Here is a 27,732-nt window from a genome sequence, read left to right on the forward strand (position 1 = left end):
GCTTAAGATGTTTCACAAGCATCTCAAACTGCATATATTCCCACAAACCCCTTAGTGTTCCTCACACGTCACCTCTTTGGTCTTTCCCATCTAGTAAATTAAGTCATGAACGATCCCATCCTCTCCATGACTGGCTTCTTCAGTCTATCACCTGGCTGGTAGTTTCCATTTCCAGGATACATCTCAACAGCAGCCGAATCTCCCCACTTGCCAATGACCGCAAGCCACTGGGCCAACTGGGTTACTAGTCACTGTGTCCAGTTTAATCACTTCCAACACATTAATTACAGCAGGGAGCCTATGAAAAGTACACGCAATTGTATCTCACACTCTCGGGCACACATCTTGCTAAATAAGCCCTTCAGATGCTCCTGACTGAGAAAATCCAACTCTTACAAGGCCTCTTCACCATCAGGCCCAACCTGCCTATCCACCCTCCTCAGCCACGCTGTCATCAAGTTCCTGGACTCTTTTGGTATTTGGAACTACCAACCTCCTCCCAGTGCTTGGTGCTCTCAGGTTAGCCTGGAAAGCACTGCCCCATCATCTTCCATGTTTCAATGTAAAAAATCACTTCCCTGTCCCAAACTAACATAATGCCCTCATATTCCTTCAGACAAAGCAAGCTGTTGAGGTTTTCTTCATGGGACTCTCTGCAATTTGTAATCAACTATTTGCTGGTGCACCTGCTTACTGCCAAGTTAGTCAAGAACCTGTAAAGTCAGTCGGCAGAGATTTTGCCGTTTTCTTCATGTTTTCACATCTAAATGCAGCACAGTTTCTAGTTTTAGCATCCAACAGATGGATGAAATTGGAATATGTGGGACAGTTGTTGCAAAGTTAACTTTTCATCTACCCACCTCCAGGCCACTTATACAGTGACCTCTGCCATAGGGATTTTTACCCTCACACACAGCGGTGCAGTGTGCATTCGCTAGTCCAGGTTCCAGATGAGAACAGGTTTCCAGAAACTAACCTGCCAGGACTGCAATGACGGTGGCCTGATTTACAAAGCCTGGGCACCACGCTACCTACCATGCAGCCTGTCGTGTTCTTCAACTTAAGACAGTGTTTCCTCACTACAAGGTAAGCAAAGCTTACACAAATGGAAGGCTTTCCTTTGCCAAGCAAAGCTGTATCCCAAATCCCCACTCCCTGCAACCAAATGACTCTCCTAATGGACTGCTGCCTTAAAAACGGCTTTACTGCCTGTTAAAATGTATCTTGCTTTCAAGATAGATAGGGAGATAAAATGTTTACAAATGAAATTCCAACGCTGCCAACAGCCGACAATTATTCTTGATTTTCCAACATTATTGGCAATACAGCCTTTCAAGATATACTTCTGCCATTTTTCACTTCCCCACCTCCTACTGACAGTTAAATGGTACGTTCAATTTTAACTGTACACAGATACAACTCCACCCGAGTTTTATTACAGTCACGTCAATTTAAACAACAACCAGAAAAACAAAACTCCCTCCCTTCTCAAGAAAACCCCACACATTTTAAGCAGGGGTATTTATAAAAGGAGAGGAGTCCCTTAGGACTGACATTCTGGTACTCGATTCGGTAGACTGCCCCACTCCCACTTCCCTAACACGGGTGATTAGAGAATTAAAACTATTATAAGCACTAGCAAAAGGCTATTTTTGTTAAGTGATTTCAACAAGGATAGAAGACTTGGGGCAAAACGCACACCATTTTGTCTGAGCTAGCCGAACACTAAGGTTCATAGCAAATGGGTAGCAGGGAGCCCAGGAGTAGTCAGTATTGTAAACTCGGGTCCCAGGCGCCTCAGGATCGCTGGACCCCCGCAGCCAGCCGCAGTGGCCCAAGGCCAGGGCAGCCCGTAGTTCCTCTCGCCCAGGCCCAGACGCTTTTGCGACTCCGCCCTGGACCGAGCCTGAGAAGGGGGCTCCACGGGTGAGCCTGGGGACCCGGCGGCACCCACTTACCTCCGCCGGCACCCGATGACCAGCGATCCGGAGCGCAGCGGCTCTGGAAGGCAGGTAGATGGACGGCGGGGGCGGGGCCTGTCGAGGGGCGGGGCCTGTCGAGGGGCGGGGCCTGCCGAAGGGCAGTTGGAGCCAGTAGGCGTCGCGGAGGGGGTGGGGGGGGGGGAAGCTGAAACCTCGCGAGAATTCGTTTCAGTTCTCGCGGTTTCCTAGCAGGAAGGTTGAGACTTTATTTTTCGAGCAAGGCGCTTATTGGCCGAGAATGCGGCTTCCTCCAGGTGGGTCGCCATCCGGTCTTCTGCTCTGGCTTCTACCTCCTGCTTGAGGCTTCAAGTCAGGAGCTGTTTTGTTTTTTGTTTCTTTTTATTTATTTTTTTGCTTGGTATCTTAAAGGGTGAGGTAGCTGATGCCAGCCCGCGGGACCTCCAGTAACTGACCTGTTCTCTCATCCATCATTCCCTAAGGCGCTTGCTTGCTCAGCCTCTTGCCTGAGGGATGACGACACTCGTCGTTGAGCGCCTGGCGTGGACCAGGCCGCCTAACAAGTGTGCACACAGTATTTCATCTGTCTTAGCAGCAGTCCCTTGACACCTCTTGCTGTTGTTACAGGTTGACGGGTGGAAACTGGGGCCGATGGGCTTGTGTACCCCAGGGCAGGTTAGTCCTAAAAACAGTGTAAGCACGGGACTTGAGGGCTCGCTGTGCGCATTGATTAGGTTCCAAGGAGGAGTTTCTGTCCTTGGAATACACCAAGGTCTAGCCAGGTGTGGGTGGCCAACGCCTCTAACCCTAGCATTCGGAAGATCAAAAGGTCAAAGTCATCTTGACTATGTGAAATAAATTTTTTAAAGGCCTGTGAGAAATAATTAGTAAGTTAAAGATTATGGCAATTCCTAGCATGACTGAGGAAGCAAAAAATATTGGGGAGGCTGAGGCAGGAGGAGAGCAAATTCAAGTTCTGCCAAGGCAATTTAATGAGACCCTGTCTCAAATTTAAAAGTATTTTGAAAGTAGTTCTGGAAGGGTTGAGCATAATTCGATAGAGTTCGATCCTCAGAGAGAAAAGAAAAGATAAAGACAACTTCTCTTTTAAAATGTGAGGTACATTACTATAACTACATTAACATCCTCTAATCTATCCTTTGTCCTTGAAAAAGCTTTTAGTCTCTTAATTTCCTAGTGGTTTATTAAGCACCCCTCATTTTTTACTTTTTGAAATTTAATTTGCAAACAGAGAAAGAGAGTATGGGTATGCCAGTGCCTCTTGCCACTGCAAAAGAACTCCATACACATGTGTACCACTTTCTTCATCTGGCTTAGGTGGGCACTGGGAAATCGAACCGATGTCAGGTTTTGCAATCTAGTCCTTTTAACAGCTGAGTCATCTCTTTCGTCCACATCCCTAACTTTCTTGGGTTTGTTTGTTTTTGTTTTGTTTGTTTTTTGAGGTGGGGTTTCACTCTAGTCCAGGCTGGCCTGGAATTCACTATGTAGTCTCAGGGTGACCTGGAACTCACTGCGAACTTCCTACCTCTGCCTCCCAAGTGTGCACCACCATGCTGGCTCATATCCCTTTTTTTTTTTTTAATTTTCTATTTATTTATTTGAAGCGACACACACAGAGAGAAAGACAGATAGAGGGAGAGAGAGAGAATGGGCGCACCAGGGCTTCCAGCCTCTGCAAATGAACTCCAGACTCCTGCGCCCCCCTTGTGCATCTGGCTAACATGGGACCTGGGGAACCGAGCCTCGAACCGGAGTCCTTAGGCTTCACAGGCAAGCGCTTAACCGCTAAGCCATCTCTCCAGCCCTCACATCCCTTTTTAATAAGCTTTTACATTGGCTTCATTACTCTTGAAAACGAATAATGTAGGAGACAGTTTATATAAGATAAAAAGTAATATCAAAGGCTGGAGAGATGGCTTAGAGGTTAAGGCACTTGCCCACAAAACCAAAGGGCCCAAGTTCCATTCCCCAGTGCTCACATAAACCAGGTGCACAAGGGGCACAAGCGTCTGAAGTTCATTTGCAGTAGCTAGAGGCCTGGCTTGCCCATTTGCTGTTTCTCTATCTGCCTGTTTCTCCCTCCCTCCCTAACCCCCCTCTGTCAAATAAAAGAAAATCTTAACAAAAAAGTAACATCAAAGGCTGGAAAGATTGCTTAGTGGTTAAGGTGCTTGCCTGCAAAGCCTAAGGACCCAAGGGAGATTCCCCAGTACCCACTGAAGCCAGACACAGAAGGTGACACATGTGTCTGGAGTTTGTTTGCTGTGGCTGGAGGCCCTGGTATACCCATTCTCTCTCTATCTGCCTCTTTCTCTAATAATAATCAAAATCTTTAAAAAATATCAGTTCTAAAACAAGACATAAGTAATAATATTAGTTGCTCATGTATTAAATTGAATCTTCAGGGGTTAGTGGAGTATAAATCATAGCATGTGTCCTGAATTTATAGTATCTTTTATGTACTTTATTAATACTCAGGAACTTTTTCCTGGATTTAAAACTTAAATTTAAAAACTAGTAGTTTGTGTAAAAAGAAACATTCTTGAAATATTAAAGATCAACACAAAAGTATGACTTGTTGCTAATATTTGAAGTTACAAAAATTAACAATAGAAAAACAATTTTTAAAGTAATCAATGATAGCGTCTTTTCATCTTTTTAAAGAAATTTTTCAGTACATTAACATCCAATATTTGACCATGAAAACAATGAATCATGTTGAAATAACTTACTCTCTAAATTGACACAAAAGTTGCCATGCAATGACTAAAAGTTTGTATGATTAAAGATGGCAACTAAAGTTCTCTGGATTTGTAGAGGATCAATTTACATGTTGTCTCACTGCAAACCGGAGGAGAAACCCCCTAAACTGATGTTTTTATAACCCGTGACTGCCTTTAGTGTCAACAGGCAGCAATACCACTTTAAGAAAAGTCTGAAGAACAGACAGCCCATTTAAACATTCCCACCTCTGGCTCCCAAGGATTGGGTTACAAACTTCGACAAAATACTCTTCTCCACTTCCTATTGGTGAAAGCTCTATCATTCATTCTTCTGCCTGGAGTTTTATGAAGTACAGGTTTGCTTTACGGAGAAAGGGTATTCTCATTTACTACTCCATGTAACCTTTGATGTAGTATGAATCTGTATTAAAAATCAGGAAATGGATACGATCAGGGACCAAACTGGCAAGTGAGGCTGTCAAGAGAACTCTGATTTGCTTGAGAAAGAAACAGAGATCTCTCAATCAGACTGCACAAAACCAACAAAGGATTTTACGACATAGTTGGAGATGTTGGGAGTTACAAACTTTTCTGGTTTTCCGCGAATTTGAAAGGCAAGTTAAAGAAAAACAAGAGAATATTCAAGCATAATCTGAGGGTGGCAGAAGGAAGAGATTCTCTTGAGGATGAAATTGGAAACATTATCAGTGAAGTTTTGAAAGGTAAACAAAAGAAGATCAATTACAGATTATTTTTTTCTTTAAGAAACAGCTTTGTTATTGTTACTTAAATATTTGTTACTATAATACTTAAAAGAATGTTTGCATTTGTATGTTTTATGTAAAAAATAATAGATAATCCATGTATTTGAAGACAGAAAAGATTAGAGTTGGTGTTGGACCCAAATTTTGCATATGTTGGTAAATTAGAAAATTTGGGGATTTATAGGTGGTTAACGTAGGATAAATCCCACCTCTGGAAAACAAAACAAAACAAAAATAAATCTAGCAGTTATACTTTCAAACCAATGATATTTTGATTTAAACTAATATTATGTTCAGGAAAATGTTGGTAGACAAGAATAACTACTTCTTGACTCACTGCTTTTAGTACATGTATGATAATATATGTAAATTCATGATACAGTCCCTCCTGAAGCCCATACCATAGCTCTGGACAAATGAGGCTCTGAGTATTTCCACTAAAGAATCTGAGCCAATCTTGGGCTGGGATGACTGTGGAAGACCATGGGTGCGTCAGGGGCTCAGATCAAGTGAATTATTGAGGGAGAGCTGTGTAGCACTTTACCAATGTGCCAGCTTTCAGACAGAATGTCATCCCTTATCTGTGGAGGTAGGTACAATTCTTGCCTTAGAGATAGCTGGCTTGGACTACTGCACACACTTCATTGGGAATCTTGGTTTAAATGATAATAATAATTAAAAAGAAAACACAGAAGTTACCTAAAGAACCAAAGTTTCCAGAATTAAGTTTTGCTGGGATTTTGAGTAGAAAACTTATGAGAGCAGTATTTGAAGATGATAAAACTGGCATTGCAATTTAGTATTTTTCCAAAGACAGAGACTGAAATATGGGTACATACTATATATTTATGTAAGTACATGAAAAAGACCAGAATATAAATATATAAATATACATTTATATAAGTATATTAAAAAGACTAGAATATAATTATATGTTTACATAAATATATAGAAAGGCCAGAATATAGGAGAGAGATGCCTCAGTGGTTAAAGGCACTTGCTTGCAAAGCCTGATGGCATGGATTCAACTCCTCAGTTTCCATACAAAGCCAGAGGCACAAAGTGGCACTTGTGTATGGAGTTCATTTACAGTGGCAAGAGGCCCTGCCACACCCATTGTCATTCTCTCTCCCTCCCTCCCTGCTTGCAAATAGATAAATATATGACAAGAATATAAGATAAATATATACTTAAATAAATTACAAAAAGACCAGAATAATGTAATATATTTAAAAGCCAGAATATAAATATGTATATTTGTATTAATATATAAATAACTGGCTTACAGATTGGCAGCTAAGTTTCTAAATGCTTTTATTTAAATGCTTTTACCTTACCGTTGTAACATAAATCTTGATGCAGGCCTTTGAGCCTTTGAAAAGTATTGAGTTCACTTTGAGTTGTGGCACTTGCAGTACAGTAAAGATCATTATTCACACTGGATCAGTTCTTCTTTTCTCTCAGACTTTGAGTGTATTTTCTTGATTCTACTTAACTGAAGGAATTTTCAACAAAACCCAAAGACCATATAACTGAAAGATCATTACAGGAGGTGTTCCCACTCAACTGCAAATTTTCACCTGTGTTGTGTCGCTTCCTCACCCCCTCAGTGGCCACGACTCTGCACAGTGTTTGGAAAGCAAGGGTAAAGCATTTCTCCTACTGAAGAGCATAGTGCTTACTGAACACCAGGAGGAGTGTTTGTCTCCTGTGGTCATCTGTACAACAAAGCTTTCATCAGAGAATCTTACTTTTATGTCCTTTTCCACCTATATTCTACAATCTGTCAGTCCAGGCTGACCTGGAAGTCACTATGTAGTCTCAGGGTGGTTTTGAACTCATGGCAATCCTCCTACCATGCCGGCACCTACATTCTACAGATGAAATAAAACATGCAATATTGGTCATGTCACATGACATTTTCCAGTTCCATTTATTTTCTGCAAGTAATATAAATTTATTCTTTTTTATGGCTGAAAAAAATTTCACTGTGTGTGTATATGTACCACTTTTTCTTTACACATTCATTCACTGTTGGGCATCTGGGCTGTTTCCATAACTTGGCTCTTTTGAATATTGTAGCAGTAATCTGAGTATGCAGATATCTTAGTAGAAAGCTGATCTATTGGTTGTTCTTCATTAGGCCAAGGGAGGAGGAATCTCTAGCTGTGGAAAGCAGCTCTGAGACAAGGTCCAGTCCTCCAGCTCACTCATGTGACAGTTTGTAATGTTACCAAGTGTTATTTCTTTAAATCCTTTAAATAGTCCTGAAGTTAGGGGAAAAATGGAAAGGAAATGTGATAAGGTTAAAGGGTCATACCACATGTAGGCAGTAGCAGTGACATGCCCATTCACAACTTTTCTAATCTTTCTCATATTCTGTCCTGACTCCTGTTAATGTATAGTTATGCCTTGATCATCTAGGGTCCCTGTGAATAGACATCCCCACCTAGCCCCGTCATCTCTAAACCAGGTGAATTTGTAGTTTAAATTCATAGCCTCCCTATTCTGGCCTATCTCTGACTATGAATAGGGTTTCCAATGGAGATTTTGGCATTCTTTATGGGCAAAGTTATGAAACACAACCTAAGAATATTTTTTATGATAAAATTAGTTTTAAAACTTAAGTACAATTACTATGTCAGTGTTTCTATTATTTGGACTTGTTTCCATCAAAATTTATAAATAATACTTTTAATGAATGTACAATTTATATTCCTAAGAACAAACAACTTCCATTCTAAAGGAATGATAGTGATGATAGCTTTATCAATGTGAATGACTTGAAGTTCCACCTAGGGTGTAACCCGTGAACTTTGAGGCCCTGTGAGCTATCATATAAAAATGACTGCTCCAAAGTTTGTGTTTGCTGGGACTGTCATGATGTGGCAGTGTAGCATTTTGCCTATCCATTTACCAGTTTATACACTTTGGAATGTTTTTTTGGAATTTAGTTTTTATCACTACTGCTAAAAGAGGATGTGCATGAGCAATTGTGTGGGCATGTATTTTAGTTCGCTAGGGTATATGCCTAGGAGTAGAACTGGGAGTCATGCAGTACCTTTGTGTTTAATCTTTTGAGGAATATCACATTTTCCAAGGTAAATGCATCATTTTACCTTCCCAGCAGTAGTGAATGAGAGTTCCAGCTTCCCCACATCCTTACCACTACTTGTGAACATCTTTTTGTTGTTGTTCACTTGATGGATATGAAAAGGTGTCTCACTGTGATTTGCATTTTGTGTAATGACTAGTGGTGTTAACCTTCTCTTCATGTGCTTATGCAACACACACACACATACACACATACAAAGATTATGTGTGTGTGTGTGTGTGTGTGTGTGTGTGTCTTCTTTATAAAACTATAAAATGTTCATTAAGATATTTGGACTTTTTGAGACAGAGAGAGAATGGGCACAACAGGGCCTCTAAGCACTGCAAATGAATTCCAGACACATGTGCATCTGGCTTATGAGGGATGTGGAGAATTGAACCTGGGTCCTTAGGCTTTGCTGGCAAGCACCTTAACCACTAAGCCATCTCTCCAGTCCTGGCCTATTTTTTAATTGAGTTGTCTTATTTTTATTTGTATATGTATGATATATGTGAATATATGGCTGCACGCATGCTACAATGTGCATGTGAAGGTCAAAGGACAACCTCAGGTTGTTGGTCATTGCCTTCCATCTTGTTTGAGACAGGACATTGTGGTTAATTTCTCATTGCTGGACAAACATCAAACCAGTAGCAGCTTAAAGGAGAATAAAATTTATTAAGGCTTATAAAATCTAGGGGAAACACCATCTATGGTGGAAGAAGCTGACTCACTTCCATAGATCATAGCAGAGAGACACCACCCACAGCCAGCAAACACAAAACAGCCAGAGCTCGAACTGTACTGAACACACCTTAGGGTTGGACTACAAGATCTGCCCCCAGTAACATCCCCTCCTACAGGGTTTTGCCTGCTGGACACTTAAGTTGCAAGCTTAATCAAAAATATTCAAGAGGGCTGGAGAGATGGCTTCATGGTTAAGGTGTCTGCCTGCAAAGCCAAATGACCCAGGTTCAATTCCACATAAGCTAGATGCACAAGGTGGCACATGCATCTAGAGTTCATTTGCACTGGCCCATTCTCTCTCTCCCTTTTTCTCCCTCTCTCTCCCTCTCTTTGCCCCACCTCTCTCAAATAAACAAAAATAAAATATTTTTTAAAATACTCAAGCTATGGGGAACATATATTCACAGTCAAATTACCACAGAGGATTTCTTTTTTATTTATTTATTTGAGAGCGACAGACACAGAGAGAAAGACAGAGGGATAGAGAGAGAATGGGCGCGCCAGGGCTTCCAGCCTCTGCAAACGAACTCCAGACGCATACGCCCCCTTGTGCATCTGGCTAACGTGGGACCTGGGGAACCGAGCCTCGAACTGGGGTCCTTAGGCTTCACAGGCAAGCGCTTAACCACTAAGCCATCTCTCCAGCCCGATTTCTCTTTTTTGCTGTTGCAAAGGCCAGGCTAGCTGGCCCATGAGCTTTGGGATTCTTCTGACTGTTGATATATTAGGATTATAGATGTCCATGGCACTGTATCCAGCCTTATGTGAGTTCTGGGGCTCTGAAGTCTGGTTGTCACATTTGCACAACTACACTTATCCAAATTCTTTTCAGGTTGTCTTTTACCTTTAAAATGGATATCCTTCTAAGCCCCAAGTCTTGTGCTCTTAGTGTTCTACCTGGGAAATCTTTGTCTAGCCCAATCTCATGAAGATATACTTCTGTGCAAGAAGATTGGTAGAGTTAGCTCCCACTTTTAGATTTTTATTCCATTTGGGATTCTTCTATATGGTGTGAAATAGAGGTCCAGCTTCATTCTTTTGCATGTACCTCTCCAATTGTTGTAGAGCCATTTATTAAAAAAAATTCTTTCTTGTATTCAGTTACCTTGGAACCTTTGTTCCTTCCTCTCCCCCCCCACCCAGAAAGATACTAATGCACAAAGCCCTGGGTTTGAATCCTAATACTTTAAAAACTTTTTAAAAGTTAAGTGTGTATGTTAGGATTAATTTTTGGATGCCTAATGCCTTTTACTTATCCTTTGTTGGTCTCAGAACACACCATATTGTTGCTTTTTCTCTCTCAGCTTTAGCTAAGTTATGTTTGGAAAATTAAAATTTTTACACACTTAAGTTGTACAACATGGTGTAAGTGTATCTTGTATAATGAGTCCCACAATCAAACTAACTCACATAATAATCTGACATATTTACTCAATGAGAATACTTAAAGTCTACTCCCTGAGCAAATTTAAGTATATAAGACATTTTAAACTGGAGTTATTATACTGTCATTATAGCTGTAGAACCTATAACTGAAATTTTGTAACTATAAAACTGTTTTGATTACCTTATGTTTGCTGAGGTTCTTTTGTTTGTATTTTAGAATTTTATTTCTTTGGCATGGGGTCTCTAACTATGTAGCCCAGATGAGTTCTAACTCATGATCCTCCTGATTTGGCTTCCTAAATTTTGGGATTACAAGCTTGTGGCCACCATACCTAGAAGACTACTGTTGATTTTACCATAGTTTTTAAAATTGGAAAGTATGAATCCTCTAGTTTTTCTTATTTTTAATGTTTTTAAATTTTTAATGTTTTATCTCTTTTTGAGTGTCAGGCATTTCTATATGAATTTAAGTACAAGATTACCAATTTCTGTTATATAAAAAAAAAGACAGCTAGAGGCAGGTGAGATGGCTTAGTGGTTAAGAGAAGCCTAAGGACCCACTTTCAACTCTTGAGATCCCACATAAGCCAGACACACAAAAGTGAGACAAGCACAAGGTCGCACGCACATGCCCACTAGGTGGCACAAGCCTCTGGAGTCCAATTGCAGTGGCTGAGGCCCTGTTGTACCAATTTTCTGTTTCTCTCTCTCCCTCTAAAATATAAAAAAAAAAAAAAAAAGACAGCTAGGATTTTAATAGGGGTTATATTAAATCTGTAGATCAAGTTGTGGAATATTATTGTTCAGCTCTAATGAATGTGGAACATGGAACATCTCTCCATGTATTTAGACCTTCTTTAATTCCTTCAATTTTCAGTGTATGTCTTTGCAAAGCAGTGACCAAATATCTAACAGAAACAACTTAAAGGAGGAAGAAGGGCTTTGGCAGGGGCAAATGTGAGGGCTCATGGTTTCAGAAAACTTTAAAATCAACAGTAGTCTTCCAGGTATGGTGGCCACAAACTTGTAATCCCAGAATTGTAGCAGGAAGGCATGGCAGGAGCACAAAAAAGCTGCTCATGTGGTGGCAGGCAGAAAGCAGAGAAAGCAAGCTGGAAGCAGGAGTAGGTTCAAAGGCCCACCCCTTAGTGGTCTATTCCCACCACCCAGTCCTCACTAAGCACTTTACAGCTGAAAGAACAGTTCCGGTTATATTCTGTTAGCATACTTAAATATAATTTTGGAAGTAATGGATGGTGGAGCATGCCTGTAATCTTAGCATTCAGGAGCCTAACACTGGAGGATTACTAGGTTGAGACAAACTGTGCTACATAGTGAGACCCTGTCTGCAAAGGAGAAAGAACCCCTGGCATGGTAGTACAAAGCTGTAATTCCAGCACTTAGCAGGCTGAGGTAGGACCATCACTGTAAGTTTGAGCATAGGCTGGTCTACATAGGGAGTTCCTTGTCTCAGAATCTCAAAAATCAAACAAATAAATAGGTAGTAGAATAAGGGCTGGAGAGATGGCTTAGCAGTTAAGCCACTTGCCTGTAAAGCCAAAGGACCCAGTTTTGATTTCCCAGTACCCATGTAAAGCCAGATGCACAAGGTGGTACATGCATCTGAAGTTCTTTTACAGTGGCTAGAGGCCATAGCATAACCATTCTCTTTCTCTGCCTGACTCTCTCTCTCTCTCTCTGTCTCTTTCTCTCAAACAAATAAATAAGAAATAAAAATTTAAAAAAGATAGAATGAAAAGAGAACAAATGAAAGGCAGAGGGACTGGAGAGTTGGCTCAGCAGTTAAGGTGCTTGTCTGCAAAGCCTAAGGACCAGAGTTTGATTCCCCAGGACCCACGTAAAGCAAAGAGGCACATGCATCTGGAGTTTACAGCAACTGGAGGTCCTGTGTGCCCATTCTCTCCTCTTCTCTCCTATCTCTCTCTGCTTGCAAATAAATAAATAAAAACATTTCAAGCTGGCCATCGTGGTGCACACCTTTAATCTCAGCACTTGGGAGGCAGAGGTAGGATCGCTGTGAGTGTGACACCAGCCTGAGACTACATAGTGAGTTGCAGGTCAGCCTGGACTAGATTGACACCCTACCTCGAAAAACAAAATAAATAAATAAACAGGAAAGGCAGATAATTTTGTTTATATTGTATTCTTTGATTAAAATCTAAAGCTAGCCAGGCATTGTGGTGCACACCTTTAATCCCAGCACTTGGGAGGCGGAGGTAGGAGGATTGCCATGAGTTCAAGGCCACTCTGAGACTACATAGTGAATTACAGGTCAGCATAAGCTAGAGTGAGACCCTACCTTGAAAAAACAAACAATCAAACAAACAAAAAACAAACAACAAAAAAATCTAAGACTTTCCCTCTCCTCTCTCTCTTTCACTCTCTCTGTCCTTCTCTGTCTCTGGAGAAAGAATCTCATTATGTAGCCCAAGCTGGCCTCAAACAATACTTCCACGTTTATCTCTCAAGTGCTAAGAACACAGGCATGTGCTATCACACTTGACACGTGCCTTTGTTTATATTATATTCTTTGAAGAGATAAACGTGGAAGTATTGTTTGAACCTAGCTTGGGCTATATAATGAGATTCTTTCTCTAGAGAGAAGGGGAGAGAGAGAGAAGTAAGGTATTAGCTTTAGATTTTTTAAATAAAAATTTTATCAGGTTGGAAAATTTTTAACATGAGTCAGCATTTGTTTTGCCAAAGCTTTTTTTTTTTTTTTTTTCTATACTCACCAAGATAAATATGGGTTTTGTCCTTGGTTCTATTATTATAGTATACTACACAGGTTAACTCAACTTTCCATACCTGGGAGAAATTCCATTTAGTTGCAATATTATTATAGTCTTTTTGTTTTTTTTACATGTGTTACCTTTGGGTTGCAAATATGCTTCTGCACATTTTTGTGTCCATATTCATAAAGGTTGTTAACCTAATGTTTTTACAGTCTATCTGTCTTTGCATTCAGGGTAATAGTAACTTCATGAAGTGAGTTTGGAAGTGTTCCTTTCTGTATTTTCAGACAGTTTATTCACATTTTCATTCAGTCTCAGTGTCTTGTTACAGAGGCACAGTGTTGACAGATGTTCTGAATTTTCTAAAGAAGACAAAACCCCAGAAATTTAGATCCTTATGTGAAATTCCTAACATTAAAATAATGACTTTTTTCTTTGAGACAGGTTCTTACTTTAGCTAGGCTGACTTGGAACTCTACAGGTCAGGCTGGCTTCAAACTGGGACAATCCTCCTAACTTGTGTGTACCACCACACTTGGCTCTCATTTTTTTTTAACAAAAAACAAATAAAAAAGCAAAACAAAATTACATACAAGTTAGAGCCAGCCTACGGGTACCCAAATTTTTTATATCTATATCTATCTATATAATGTATTCATGCATAATCTACATTATATGCATATTACATATAATATATATTATATATACATATAATATATATAATTATATATACTTATATATAATTATACAATATATAATTATTTATATTATATATATACATATACATATAATATTTGTTTTAAGGATGCAATAGCATGAGACTAACCACTTTTTACAGTGAAAACAAAAAAAAATGATTTCAAAGTTTAACATTAGGTTCTTATGTTCAGAATAACAAATGTTGCAAGACTTACTGTTTATATCATTGTTAAGCATTCATTTTCTGCCCCCCTCCCAATATAAAATAAGAAAACCCAGTTAAATCTCTTGAAGATGTTTCAATTCCTAGTTATAAAAATGTATTACCACAGGCTGAGGCAATAGCTCGGTGAATAAGAGCACTTTATGTGTAAGCATGAGGCCCTGGATTCGGTCCCCAGCTCCTGCAAAGAAAGCCAGGTATGACTGCACATACCTGTATCCCCAGCAATGAGAGGGGCAGAGACAGAAGGATTGCTGGAGCTCGCTGGCCAGCCAGTCTAACTGAAAAACATCAAGCCCCATGTTCAGTGAGAGACTTTGTCTTGGAAAATCAGGTTAGAAGAGTGATAGAGAAGGACACCCAGTGTCCTCCACGCATGTGCACATGGGGCACATGAATATATATACTCTCACTCATACACACATACAACACAAAGTTATGATAACTTTGGAATGCAGACTTAGGTTTCCAAAACAACAGCATCTGTTTCCCACTGCTATAGACTATGATCAGAGCAAACCAGGATGATGTAGAAAGCCAACACATTATTAAAAACTGGAGTTCCGGTTCTGGCTCTATGATATTATTCAAGTAATGGATCTTCTCTCATATTCACTGTCCCCATGTATAAAATAGTAGTGGCAATACTAGCTCACTGTACCTCACATGATTATAAGGGCCAGTTGGATAAAACACTGAAAGTATAAACTGTTATGTGAGCATCAGCTGTTAGTGTTGCCCAAACCATGTAGGTAGTTGGAATTGGTTCTTGAAGCTCCACTTTGCCACCCAGCCTATGGCTTTTTCTCTACTAGGATTGTACACCATGTGGTCCATGGACCATATCTATACAGTAATATATAGTAATAATTTAGTAATAGTAATATATAGTAATAATTTATAGCAATCTTATATACTAAAACTTCTCTAAACTCATTAATTTTAGTAGATTTCTTTGCATTAGTAATATATAGTAATAATTAGTAATATACAGTAACAATTTATAGCAATCTTATATACTAAAACTTCTCTAAACTCATTAATTTCAGTAGATTTCTTTGCATATCATGTCAGAATTTCTCCAAAGATGCCTTAATAATTAAGGGAAGATTTTTTTTTAATTTCTAATTTGGATACCTTTCATAGATTTGCCTTGATTGGTTAAAATGACTACAAGCCCTATAACAGTGTTGAATGAAAGTGTTGAGAGCAAACTTCCTTGTAATTATTCAACATTTCACAGTCAGTTCTGATTCTAGCCATAGATTCTTTTCATAAATATCTTTTATCCAATTGTTGAAGTATTATACTATTCCTACCTTGCTAAGAGAATTTTTTTCAAACAGGAATGGGTATTAGATTTTTGTCAAGTGCATTGTGTTGATTTAAATTTTATCCTTTTTAAAAATTAATATTGTGACTTACATTTACTTATTTTCAAATGGTAATCCAGACTTACATTACTGAAATGAATTTATTTGGTCATGATGTGTTATCCCTTTTGTATGTAACTAGATCTAGCTTTCATATACATATATTTTGTCTGTGCTTTTTTTGTTTGCTTTTGAGACAGTGAGATTGAGAGAGACAGAGAATGGGTATGCCAGGGCCTCAAGTGCTGTGAGTGGATTCCAGACACATGTGCCCCCTTGTGGCACATGTTCAACATTGCATGCTTGTGCATCTGGCTACATGAGACCTGGAGATTTGAACATGAGTTCTTAGGCTTCACAGGCAGGCACCTTAATGGCTAAGCCATCTCTCCAGCCCTTTGTTTTGTTTTTTGAGGCATAGTCTCACTCTAGCCAGGGTTTTCCTGGAACTCAGTGTATACTTTGGGCTGACCTCAAACTCACATGTAACCTTTTACCTTAGTCTCCTGAATTCTGGAATTACAGATGTGAGCCACCACACATGTTTCAGGTTTGCTACAATTTTGTTGTGAATTTGTACATCTATAGTTCTGAGGTATATTGATCTATAGGCTTTTTTTTTTTTCTTGTAAAGTATTTTTCTTGTTTGCAGATCAGGGGCTAATCAGAATGAGTCTTATATCCTCTTTTCAATTTTTTTTTTATAAATTTTTTATTTATTTATTTGAGAGCGACAGACACAGAGAGAAAGACAGATAGAGGGAGAGAGAGAGAATGGGCGCGCCAGGGCTTCCAGCCTCTGCAAACAAACTCCAGACGCGTGCGCCCCCTTGTGCATCTGGCTAACGTGGGACCTGGGGAACCAAGCCTCGAACCGGGGTCCTTAGGCTTCACAGGCAAGCGCTTAACCGCTAAGCCATCTCTCCAGCCCTCTTTTCAATTTTTTGAAAGAGATTGTACAAAATTGGTCTTAAATATTTTCTAGAGTTCACTAGTGAAGCCATCTTGGCCTGGAGTTTTCTTTTTCAGAAGATTTTAAAATATAGATTCAGTTTCTTTAATTGATATTGGACTGTCCTGGTATCAAGATTTTTTTGTTGAGTGAGTTTTAACAGCTTGTGATTTTAAAGAAAATTGTCCATTGATATATATTGTTGAATTTATTATTCTAAGCATTCTTTTATTAACTTTTGAGTATTTGTAGAATTTGCAGTTAAGTCAATTTACATTCCTATTAATAATTGTTTCTCCTCTCCTTTTGTCCCAATCATTCATTTTAAAGGTCAGTGCTACTAATCTTTAAGAAATAGTTCTTGGCCAGGCATGTTGACACTGGATTATAATTCTAGTACTTAAAAAGCAGAGGCAGGAAGATTATACATTTGAGGCCAACCTGACTACATAATAAGACCATGTCTGAAGCTTGGGAGTGGAGGATTAATCTTTTCCTTTATGAGCAAAGGTTTGACTTAGCTGAAACTAGAAATCAACCTGAAAACTTTTTTTTTTTAATTTACTGGAAAGCTGTATGGATCTATCATGTGTTGGTACCATCATTTCCCTCCTTGCCCCCACTCCCCTGAGGGCCCTCCTCAGTGGGATTGCTGGTGTTCCCCCTAGGTTTGCAGGTTATGAGATGTGAGCACATCAGTTAGTCATTGTAAAGGGAAGGCAACATGAGACTTTTACAAAAAAGCCAGTACTAACCACCATGCCCTTTGGGGATAAGATATTAATAATTTTAAAGAAAACATAAGTGTTAAATTGACATTTTCCTGAATTCTAACTTCAATTTCTGCAGAAAAAAAATATGTGAATTTCTAACAGAAACTATTGAAGACATCACTTAACACTTTTATTTTTTTTATTTAACTATTAGAGGACAATGTATATAAGAATATGCAAGAATCACAGGAAGTGCACATGTCCAACCACTTAGATGAAGTTGTTGCTGCTGTTAGCCTCACTTCTAGAAAGAAGGTCCCAAGCAAGCTGCCTCAGACCGCACTGTTCCAGCCTCCCCTACAAAAACTCCGCCTCTGTGAAGAAAGAGCCAAATCCTACTCCAGCAGTCATAAGGTAACGAGCCTTGGCTCTATGCCTACGTTCAGTGAATTGAGCTATCATGTATAATCAAGAGAAGCAGGGTAGTTTAAATTACATTTCTAATCTCAGGAGTGAGATACAGGAGAGTGCTTAAGAGTGGCCTTTGTTATTGTATGAGTAAGAACTTCCGGCACAACCCCTTTGTTGGCATGTGAACAATAAAGGGTTATTGAATGTGTTGGTTAAGTCTTCATTGTCAGCGTGACTGGATTCAGGATCAGGAGGAGCCTGGGGAGGTACAGCTCTGGTAAGTCTGTGAGGGCATTTCCAGAGGGGATTAACTAAGACAAAGATGTGCCCTGAATGTCGGTGGTCCATCTCCATGGACTAGGAGCCCTGATGGAATCGAAGAGGAGAAAGGAAAAGCCTAGCTAGAGGCTGGCATTCCTGTTCTCTAGGCCTCCTGTCTTCCATAATGAGAACTGCTCTGCTCTGTTACACTCACCTTGTCCATGACAGGTTGACCCCTCAAAACCCTGAGCTAAAATCTTAACCTTTCCTCCTTTAAGTTATCTCTATCTAGGATCTTTATTATGGCAACACAAAATTAACTAATACATTGAGCTTCCACACACCAAGGTTAGAAACTAGAATGCAGCATAATGCACACGATGTTTCTGCTCCCATGTACTGCTCCCTCCACTCTCAATGTGCTTAATCTTCCTGTTTTCTATGTGACTTGTCCCATCATTTTGTCACAAATTTTACTCAGTCACTTATCCATTCTCATATACCAGGCTCCATTTGCCCATTCATTTACTTCCCAAGTATCCATTGTATGCTTAATGTGTGCCCAGTGCTATGAAGGTGCCAAGGGTATGGAGTGGGAAAGCCACAGCCTCAAACGGACATATGTTGAGGTGATAGATGAGGACAATAATGGTAGTCAGTGTGATCAATTCTGTAACCGTTCAAAAGCTTATTGCCATATACATATTGTATTCATTGGGGTTCTCTAGAGGGACAGAACTGATTGAAAGAATTGTATTAGAAAGGGCAGTTATTGTATTAACTATGGCAATCCAACGATAGTAGTCTGCAGGCCTGAGAGTCAAAGAACCAGCTAGCTTCTCAGTCTATGTGGCTGGATGTCTGAGCAGCCCATGCTGGAAGGCTGAGGAAACTTGGAGCCAATGCCGAGGAAAGATAGCTGAATAGGGAAGATGCACATGCAAATGAAGGCACTCACCTATAAGCAGTAGGGCAGCCAGGTGGGAGGAGGGGGCTCTTTTCTCCCAGTGCTTCTTTACTAAAGACCCCATCCAGGAGGGTGGTTCATTCTGGGGAAAGGGCTCACTCTGGGGAAAGAATTTCTTCCTGGAGGCAACCTCCAAGACCCAACCAAGAGGATTTTCTGGGAGTTCCTAAACAGATTAAGTTAACAACAGAACTTAACAATCAAACATGTGAATCAGAAAGGGAGACAAGAAGCTTGTTTGATGAACTTGAGGAGCTATCTGGAGCAAAGGTTTAGTGACACAATGAGAAATGAGCTAGTTATGGCAAGATGTGGGACTGCGGGATACTCAGTGCCCAGCAAAAGAGTGTGGATGTTCTCCTAAAAGTGCTGGAGGAAATTCCTAGGACTGAAGCAGAAGCCCATGAGCAAATTGGAGTGATGAGAACTATCACTCCTATAGCTGTGTGGTGGGGCATGAGAAAAGAATAAAAGTGGAAGAGGGGAATCACGTTGGAGAATATTTGCAACAATTCTGCCAAGGTGTTATGAGGGTCAGAACTAGGTAGGGCAGAGACAGAAGAGATGCTGAGTTCCTTTGAGGGAATGTAGATATAGGACCGCATATAAGTACAAGTAGTTTTGTGCTTTGTGGCTCTCACCTTTTAAGCTATCTACCTAGTAAGCTCATTCTCTTTTCCTAACAGTACAAACAGGCTATCCAGCAGCTTGTGCGCTGCATAGCGTTAGCAAGAATTTGCTATGGCGACACGCACTGGAAACTAGTGGAGGCGCATGTTAATCTGGCACAAGGCTACCTCCAGCTGAAAGGTGAGTTCCTCTCAGACCTGGGCATGTCAGGTGTTCTTCTCCACAGACTGGATTTACACTTAATTAGAAGGATTAGGTTTTTCAATGTTTTTTTTCCCCTCAAAATACTGAGATGTTCTTTCCTTTTGAATGGATGAGTAAGGTTTAGAACATACAGATATTCAAAGGGAAGAGGAAAGAAAGATGGTAATGTGGAAATTTTTTAATAATTCTTAAAATTAGGATACATAGGAAATCTGCTAAGTCAGAAGGTGTTGTGAGGGCTGGAGAGATGGCTTAGCAGTTAAGGTGCTTGCCTGCAAAACCAAAGGACCCCGGTTTGATTCCCCAGGCCCACATAAGCCAGATGCACAAGGTGGTGCATGGATCTAGAGTTTGTTTGCAGCAGCTGAAGGCCCTGGCATTCCCATTTTCTCTCTCTCTCTCCATCTTTCTCTCTCTCAAATAAATAAAATAAAATAATATTTTAAAAAAGAGAAGGTATTATGAAAGAACACAAGATGCAGACTATGGGGCTTACAATGGAATCCATTCACAATTTTCTTGATGGAGTCTCTTGACTAAGTTAACCCAAGCTGGCATAACATAACATAAAACCATCTTTACTCTTACAATTTAAACATCCAAGGGTAAAACTTGCTGTAGACTTAGCCACAGCCAATGCTCAAACCGTGTGACCAGGATTCAGTTTCTCTCTTTTACTACCACTTGGCTCTGTTTTACTTGGCATTGGCTCCATCTTAGCCAGGCTTTGTCCACATGGCAACAGCAAGGCTGCCAACAGTTTTAGTTTCTTTCTAAGCATTCCCAGGTTAAAAAAAAAAGTCTTACTTACTCAAACACTCCAAGATTTGGGAGCCATCCTACTTAGACCCAGTTGGGCTATATGCCAAAGTCAAGGCGTTTGTCTTTTGGGCCAGACCTGACTTGACTCTGCTGGATACTGGGGGAAAGCTGGCTTTGGCCAGAAAACATGGGCTTGGGTACACAAGGGTTAATCATCCCAAAAGGAAAACAGAAGGGTGGATGTGCTTGGAAAGCAAAATCAACCAATGCTGAGGCTTGGGAGATAGCTCAGCAAGAAAAAGCACTTGCTCGCAAAGTCTGACAGACTGTGTTCAATTCCCAAGCCACCATGTTAGCTGGACTCAAAAAGTGGCACAAGTGTCTAATGTTCATTTGTCGTGTTGAGAAGCCCTGTGATCTCCACCTCACAATTACACACACATGCAGATAAATAAATAAAAATGAAAAAACAAAACAGCCATTGCCCAGGATATAGTGCCTTCTTACTCGCTCTGCAGCCTTGCACAAAACATACCAGAGCACCTCTCTGCCTTCTGCTTCTCGAACTGAAAAGCGATGAGAGGACACTGGTGATGCTGCCTTCCCAGGGTCCACTGAGTAAACAAAACAAAATGACTAAAAACACCACAAGGCCAAGCACAGAATTGTTACTCATTAATTTAGCCAAGTCTTGTTACTAATTGGCCTTGCCTGGCAGATCAAATACCATTAGACCGGAGAGGACACTGGGGATCATCTTTAAGGTCCCCACCCCCAGTTTTCAGATTGAGAGAAAGAACAAATCTGAGTGGCTACAGCTTGCCCCAGACCATGCTGTGAGTAAGTAGCTGATTCAGTGAGACTCAGACCTAGGGTTTTGCATGCCAGTGCCAGTGCTTTTCCATCAGGATTTCAAGTCATGATTTCCTTTTATAGCCCACTTCTTCTGCGTGAGTCTTACTTTCTCAACGTAAAGTAAAAGTAGTCACTACTTAGTGAGATCTTACTGAGTGCCAGGCACCATGCCATTTCCCATACAGAACCTTGTCACTCTTCACCACCATCCTGTAATGTGGGCCCTCTGATTACCTTTGTTTACTGCTGAGGTAGCTGAGACCAGAACTTAGTAAGTGGGGAAGCAGGGAATTCATGTTGGGCAGACTGACTTCAGAGCCAACGTTCTTGAAACTGCACCTATATTGCCTCCAATAGATTAAGTTCAGGTTTTTAAAGGAAGGAGAATGCAGTCCACCATGCTCTTTGCTGTACACCACACACACAATTAGTCCTAACCCATTCGGGCATACTAATTAGTCTGTTCCTTTAAAAAAATATAAGACACAGGGCTGGGGAGATAGCTCAGTAAAGTTCTTGCCTAGCAAGCATGAGTATTGAGTTTGATTCCCTATACCCATGTAAATGCCAGGTGTGGTGGTGCACACTTTCAATATCAGCTCAGGGGAGGAAGAGACAGAAGAATCACCAGGGCTCAATGGCCAGCTAGTCAAGTCTAGTGGGTAAGCTCCAGGCTAATGAGAGATCCTGTCTCAAAAGAGGTGATTAGTGTTCCTGAGGATGTCCCTGGAGATTGCCTTCTGTCCTTCACACACATGCACATATATGTGCACAGTGTACTCACACCCACACAGACATGTCCACACATATACATATATATGACACATGAAATTCTTTAAGAATTCCCACTTAAACCTTGGGCTGTGGATATAGCTCAGTTGGCAGAATGTTTGTCTAGCATACACAAAGCCCCTAGTTCAATTGCCAACACCACACAAACTGAACATGGCAGAGCATGCTTATCATCCAAGCACTTGGGAGGTAGAAGTTCAAGACCATTCTTGACTATATAGTGAGTTCAAGGCCAGCCTCAGCTACATGAGACCTTGTCTGAAAAAAAAAAGTGGGGACAGGGAACATAGCCTTAATTTTTCCATTAGAAAGCATATTAATAGACATAGGTACAACTTTGACAGAAAACTGAAATATAGTCCCATATAATTTAGAAAACAAAGCTAGGATACATGGATATGAGTATCCATGTGGAGGTAGAGGATGAGAATGGGGTAGGCACAAAGCATAGAACCCTAGCTGGTAACCCTCATTGCCACCCTCCCACAAGTTAATAAATTTGTGGAAGAACATTCTAGGAATTGGGTTTTTTTTTATTTGCTGAATTTTGTTTCATGTTAGTCTATTTCCACACAGGAATAAGAGATTGTGGCACAGTAGTACATTACCTCATTAGGATTGTGTTTGTACGTTTTTATAGATATTGAATTTGTATTATGCTAAAATAACTCTTTAATATGTGATTGTAGATGGGTAAGCTAAAGATTCAGGAATTTTTAGTCTTGCATTAAGATTGTTGTCACAGAGCCAGGCTTAAGATTCATGAACATCTTACTTCCTTCTCAGAATGCTACAGTCCTCATATTCCACTTTTTTGTAATTACTTATATTTTACGTCTGATATTAGTTTTGTTTCAAAGCTGCTCAACTTCAGCTTGTTCTGCTTATTTTATTTCTAATATGACCATGTTGGGAAATGCTTCATCTTGAGTACGTGGTAAAAAACAATTCTTTGGTTGTTACAGTTCTGACAATGTTTCCTCTTCCTAGATCCATGTCTGTATAGTGGTTGACAAGACGTGGAGATCTTGTCAGATTTCTTGGACATGTTCCTGTCCAGCTGAGATTAAAGAGAAACTGAAAGCTCTTTTTCTTTGTCCATAGGCCTGTCACTGCAAGCAAAACAACATACAGAAAAAGCCAAAGAAATCCTCGCCATCGCCATCGAGCCTTCCTATAACACCACAGAGGTTTTCATGTGTTCCATAGAACTTTTCCAAACTATGGGCACAGCCTTAATCTCCCTTCAGAAGTATCCTTTACTCTGTAGTCTTTACAAATAGAACTATTGCTCTTATAATTTTTTTTTGGGGGGGGTCACTCTTTTGAGATAGGGTCTCATGTAGGCCAAGCTGGCCCTAAACTTGTTATACAACTGAGGATGACCTTAAACTTCTGATCCTCCTGCCTCCATATGGCATACTTGAGCTGATAATTCCTAAATTTAGTTTTCAAAGCTCAGCATAGGAAGCCTAACTCAGGAAGGGTGGTAAGGAAGAGTAAGCCAAGAAAGTCCAGGACCTGGGGTCCCAGAATCTGGAAGCAAGTGAAGAGTTTCCTGAACGTAGTTCAGATTTAAGGACGCCTCAGAGAATTTGGCAAAAGCAGAGAGACTTGCTAAGGAGCTGCTACAGTGTGGAAGGATCGGAAAAGAAGAGTGGGTAGAAATCCAAGCGCGGATCATGTTGTCATTTGCACAGTAAGTTTTCGGTTTAGGACTTTGTATGCATGGTGACTGGAGGCTGTCCTGCTGTGTCATGGCTTTTTCCTTGTCTCTTGAAATAGAATACACTCATATCCCACCCAATCCCAAGGTCTAGTGCTCCTATCAGTATTCTTGGTTTACTTCCTGCCTGCTTCCCCCCAGCCACCACCTGTGCTCCCCAGCTGCCTGTGCATCCTTCCCCATCGCCCTCCTGCTCTCAGCTGTGCTGCCTTGAGTCCTCACACATGAATCTTCCCTGACACTGTTCCTATATGGCGGTAGAGCGAGATGCTTTCTGAGGCTTATATCCAGGGTGGGATTGGCATTGTCTTTCTTTTTATTTGTTTGTTTGTTTTTTGAGGTAGGGTTTCACTCTTGCCCAAGCTGACCTGGAATTCATTCTGTAGTCTCAGGGTGACCTCAAACTCTCAGCAATCCTCCTACTTCTGCCTCCCTAGTGTCCTGAGTGCTGGAATTAAAGGCACCACAAAATCTGGCTGATTTTGTTTGTTTGTTTGTTTGTTTGAGGTAGAGTCTCGCTGTAGCCCAGGCTGACCTGGAATTCACTATGTAATCTCAGAGTGGCCTTAAACTCATGGCCGTCCTCATACCTCTGCCTCCCAAGTGCTGGGATTAAAGACATGCGCCACCATGCTTGGCTTTTATCAGTCTTTCTAACGACAACCTGATGTGTGCAACATGCTGTCCAATTATTTCTCTTAAGTTAATGAGTTTGAATATCTGTTCATATTTTTGTGAGCCATTGAGATTCTTCTTCCACGAATAGCCTGCTAAAACTCTATTTTTGTTTTGGGATTCCCCATGCATTCTGTACTTATAATCAGCATTTGCTGATATGTAATGAATATTAATGATATGCTATATATGTTTTCTTACATCTTTTGGCCTTTTATTAATTTTTTCTATGATATTCTTTGTGGCATATAAATTTTTCACTTTACGAGAGTTGAATTCATTCACTTTTGGCATGTGTATGTGGTACATATGATGTATGAATGTATGTGTGCATATGTGAATACCCTATGTGCACACATGAAGAGATTAGAGGACATGGGTGTCCTCTTCTGTTGCTCATCTAGCTTGTTTTCCTTGACATAGTCTCTCACTGAACCTGGAGCTTCCATTTTCACTCAGGCTGGCTGACTAGAGAGCTCCAGCAATTCTCCAGTCCTCCCCTCCACAGGAGAAAAGTTACAAGCATGTGTGGCCATGCCCAGCTATTTATATGGGCTTCTGGGGAATCGAATTTGGAGCAAATTAGGCCCTCATGCTTGTGTGGCAAGTGCTCTTAACTGCTGAGCCATCTCCCCAGCCCCAAATCCATCCATTTTTTACCTTTATATTTACAAAGTCCTTCCCACCCAAATATCAGAAATATTCTCCCTAATTTCCCAGGAAGCATTGCTCTAACTCTACCTTGTATGTGTTAACATGTCGCATTTTTCAGTTATTAAGTTCTTGGGAATTCATAACAATTTGTAAATTTCTCTTTAGTCTAAAAATATTCATATTATGTCCTTGTATGCATGTGATTTTTGAAGGAATTCTGGTAGTACTAATTTCTGACTTTATTGCATTGTGGGCAAAAAATATATTGAATCTCCCTTTGTGACTTACTCCATAGCCAACTTTTGTGGATGTTCCAAGTTGAGGGCAAGGGAATTGCATTCTTTACTTTTTGTGTTTAATGACTTCATAAACCTGCATTAGGCTGACTTTATTAATTTCTGTTATTCATATGTTATTTAAAAAATATATTTATGTTTTACCAGTTTGATATATTAGCTTTTTGGGTTCTCTAAATGTATTGTACTTATTAGAGAGAGAAAGAAGCAGGTACATAGAGAGAATAGGCACATCAGGACCTTCAGCCACTGTAAACAAATTCCAGACACATGTGCTACCTTGTCCATCTGGCTTATGTGGGTCCTGGGGAATTGAACCTGGGTTCTTTGGCTTTGCAGACAAATGCCCCAATCACTAAGCCATCTCTCTAGCCCTGATATATTAGTTTTTTGGAAGAGTGTATTTAAATTCTCCATATGCTCTGCAACCACTGAAATTACATATATAATACACACACACATTCTGAATGTGTTTTGTCAAAGGGTAGTTCAGAGACAGCAAGTATCCTTAATCTATTACGCTGTTGGTTAGTATACTGTGCCCCCTTTTGGCCCCTATCTCTACATCGTGCCTGACAACATACCTTAACTCCTTTCTGTACAACATTTTCTCTCTTCTCTTCTCTTCTCTTCTCTTCTCTTCTCTTCTCTTCTCTTCTCTTCTCTTCTCTTCTCCTCCCTCTTCCTCTACCTCCTCTTTCATCTCCTTATTTTCCTCCTCCTTCTTCTTTCTCTCTCTCCCACTAGAAGTCAGACCCAGGGCCTTGCACATGTTAGGCAAATGTTTTACCACTGAGCTACATCCTAGCACTTTAGTGAAACATTTTTATTGGTTCATTTCCTGCTTATTAACTTATTATTAACATTTTTATTGTTCCATTTCCTGCTTATTAACTTATATGTTATATTTTATTCTATTTTCTTCTATAGTGTTTGTCATTTATAACTTTTGTTAAAGTTTTGTTTATTTTTATTTATTTATTTATTCGAGAGCGACAAACAAACAGAGAGAGAAAGAAGAAGATAAAAAAGAGAGAATGGGTACACCAGGGCCTCCAGCCACTTCAAATGAACTCCAGATGCATGTGCCACCTTGTGCATCTGGCTTACTTGGGGCCTGGGGAATCGAGCTTCGAACCAGGGTCCTTAGGCTTCACAGGCAAGCACTTAACTGCTAAGCCATTGCTCCAGTACTGTCATTTACATTTGTAACTTACTATAGATCATGTGAAGTAGTCATATACTGCTTCCAAACATAGCATGGACCTTTGCGCATACTGACATTCTTCTGCTCTCCTTGGAGCCATTGCTCCCTGGGTTTAATGCACCACGTTCTTGCTACTTCAGGTAAGCACAGAACAAATGGAGGTATTTACAATGCATAAAACTGACAAAGGTTCCTACTAGATGCTACAAAGAACCCAAATATATTATTGAAGCTAGGACAAATCTGAATAGAAAAAAAGTGACTGAGGGGCTTTAAAAGTCATACTTTTTTTTCAAATTTGTGTATGGGGTGGCCATGCCTGCCACAGTGTACCTGTGGAGGCTAGAGGACAACTTCAGGGTGTCTTCATCAAAAGTAGAATAGCTAACATTGTGAGCTGTTTGTGCAGAGAAAATTGTCAAACCACTTTTTACATAACATCATTAATGGCTCTTACAAACATAGTGTTCAGTGAGAGAAATCAGAGCAAAAAGAATCAAAAGTGTCTGATTTCATTTATAGAACCAGAGGAGGAAGACAGGGTTGTTGGTAGCTGGGAGGGTTTACCTCTCCAGCATCTCTTCCTGCCAAGAATTAGTATTCTGTCCCACAAGGCAAAAAATACACAAATCAGAGGTCCAAGATCTGATATTGGTTGCATCTGTTGAGACCTGACGAATGTGTCAGCAGTTAGTGTTTGAGCAGTGTTGCTACAAAACAGTAAATTATCCTCTGCCAGAATTTGGCAAGGCCTCAAGAGAGCCTTCCAAGCAAGCAGTACCAGACCTTGCCAGCAGATGGCGGAGCTTGTACACATCTGTGCTGAAAACCCATCAAGAATTTCAAGTTCCAGTTAAAAGTTCCACTAAAGTGCCTTTGTATTTCATAGAAGTTATTT

The 27,732-nt window shown here is 40.3% G+C and overlaps 2 protein-coding genes across 8 annotated transcripts in view; one reads left to right on the forward strand and one right to left on the reverse strand.

The window, feature by feature from the left end:
* Positions 1–2,042, reverse strand: part of Lrrc28 (leucine rich repeat containing 28) — a 143,944-nt gene extending 141,902 nt beyond the window's left edge. For all 5 annotated transcript variants that reach the window (XM_045146588.1, XM_045146587.1, XM_045146586.1 and 2 more), the window contains exon 1: positions 1,959–2,042. The gene's annotated coding sequence lies outside the window, so the exon portion shown is untranslated. The remainder of the gene's footprint in view (positions 1–1,958) is intronic.
* Positions 2,043–5,021: 2,979 nt separating this feature from the next.
* Positions 5,022–27,732, forward strand: part of Ttc23 (tetratricopeptide repeat domain 23) — a 91,075-nt gene continuing 68,364 nt past the window's right edge. For 2 of the 3 annotated variants that reach the window (XM_045146432.1, XM_045146433.1), the window contains exons 1-5: positions 5,022–5,409; positions 17,609–17,808; positions 19,720–19,843; positions 23,381–23,528; positions 23,850–23,975. In XM_045146432.1, coding sequence (XP_045002367.1) covers positions 17,629–17,808; positions 19,720–19,843; positions 23,381–23,528; positions 23,850–23,975 — 578 coding nt within the window. In that variant the 5' untranslated portion in view covers positions 5,022–5,409; positions 17,609–17,628. The remainder of the gene's footprint in view (positions 5,410–17,608; positions 17,809–19,719; positions 19,844–23,380; positions 23,529–23,849; positions 23,976–27,732) is intronic. The other variant, XM_004658075.3, reaches the window with a different exon arrangement.

The sequence above is a fragment of the Jaculus jaculus genome, chromosome 3, assembly GCF_020740685.1.
Source record: "Jaculus jaculus isolate mJacJac1 chromosome 3, mJacJac1.mat.Y.cur, whole genome shotgun sequence".
NCBI lineage: Eukaryota > Metazoa > Chordata > Mammalia > Rodentia > Dipodidae > Jaculus > Jaculus jaculus.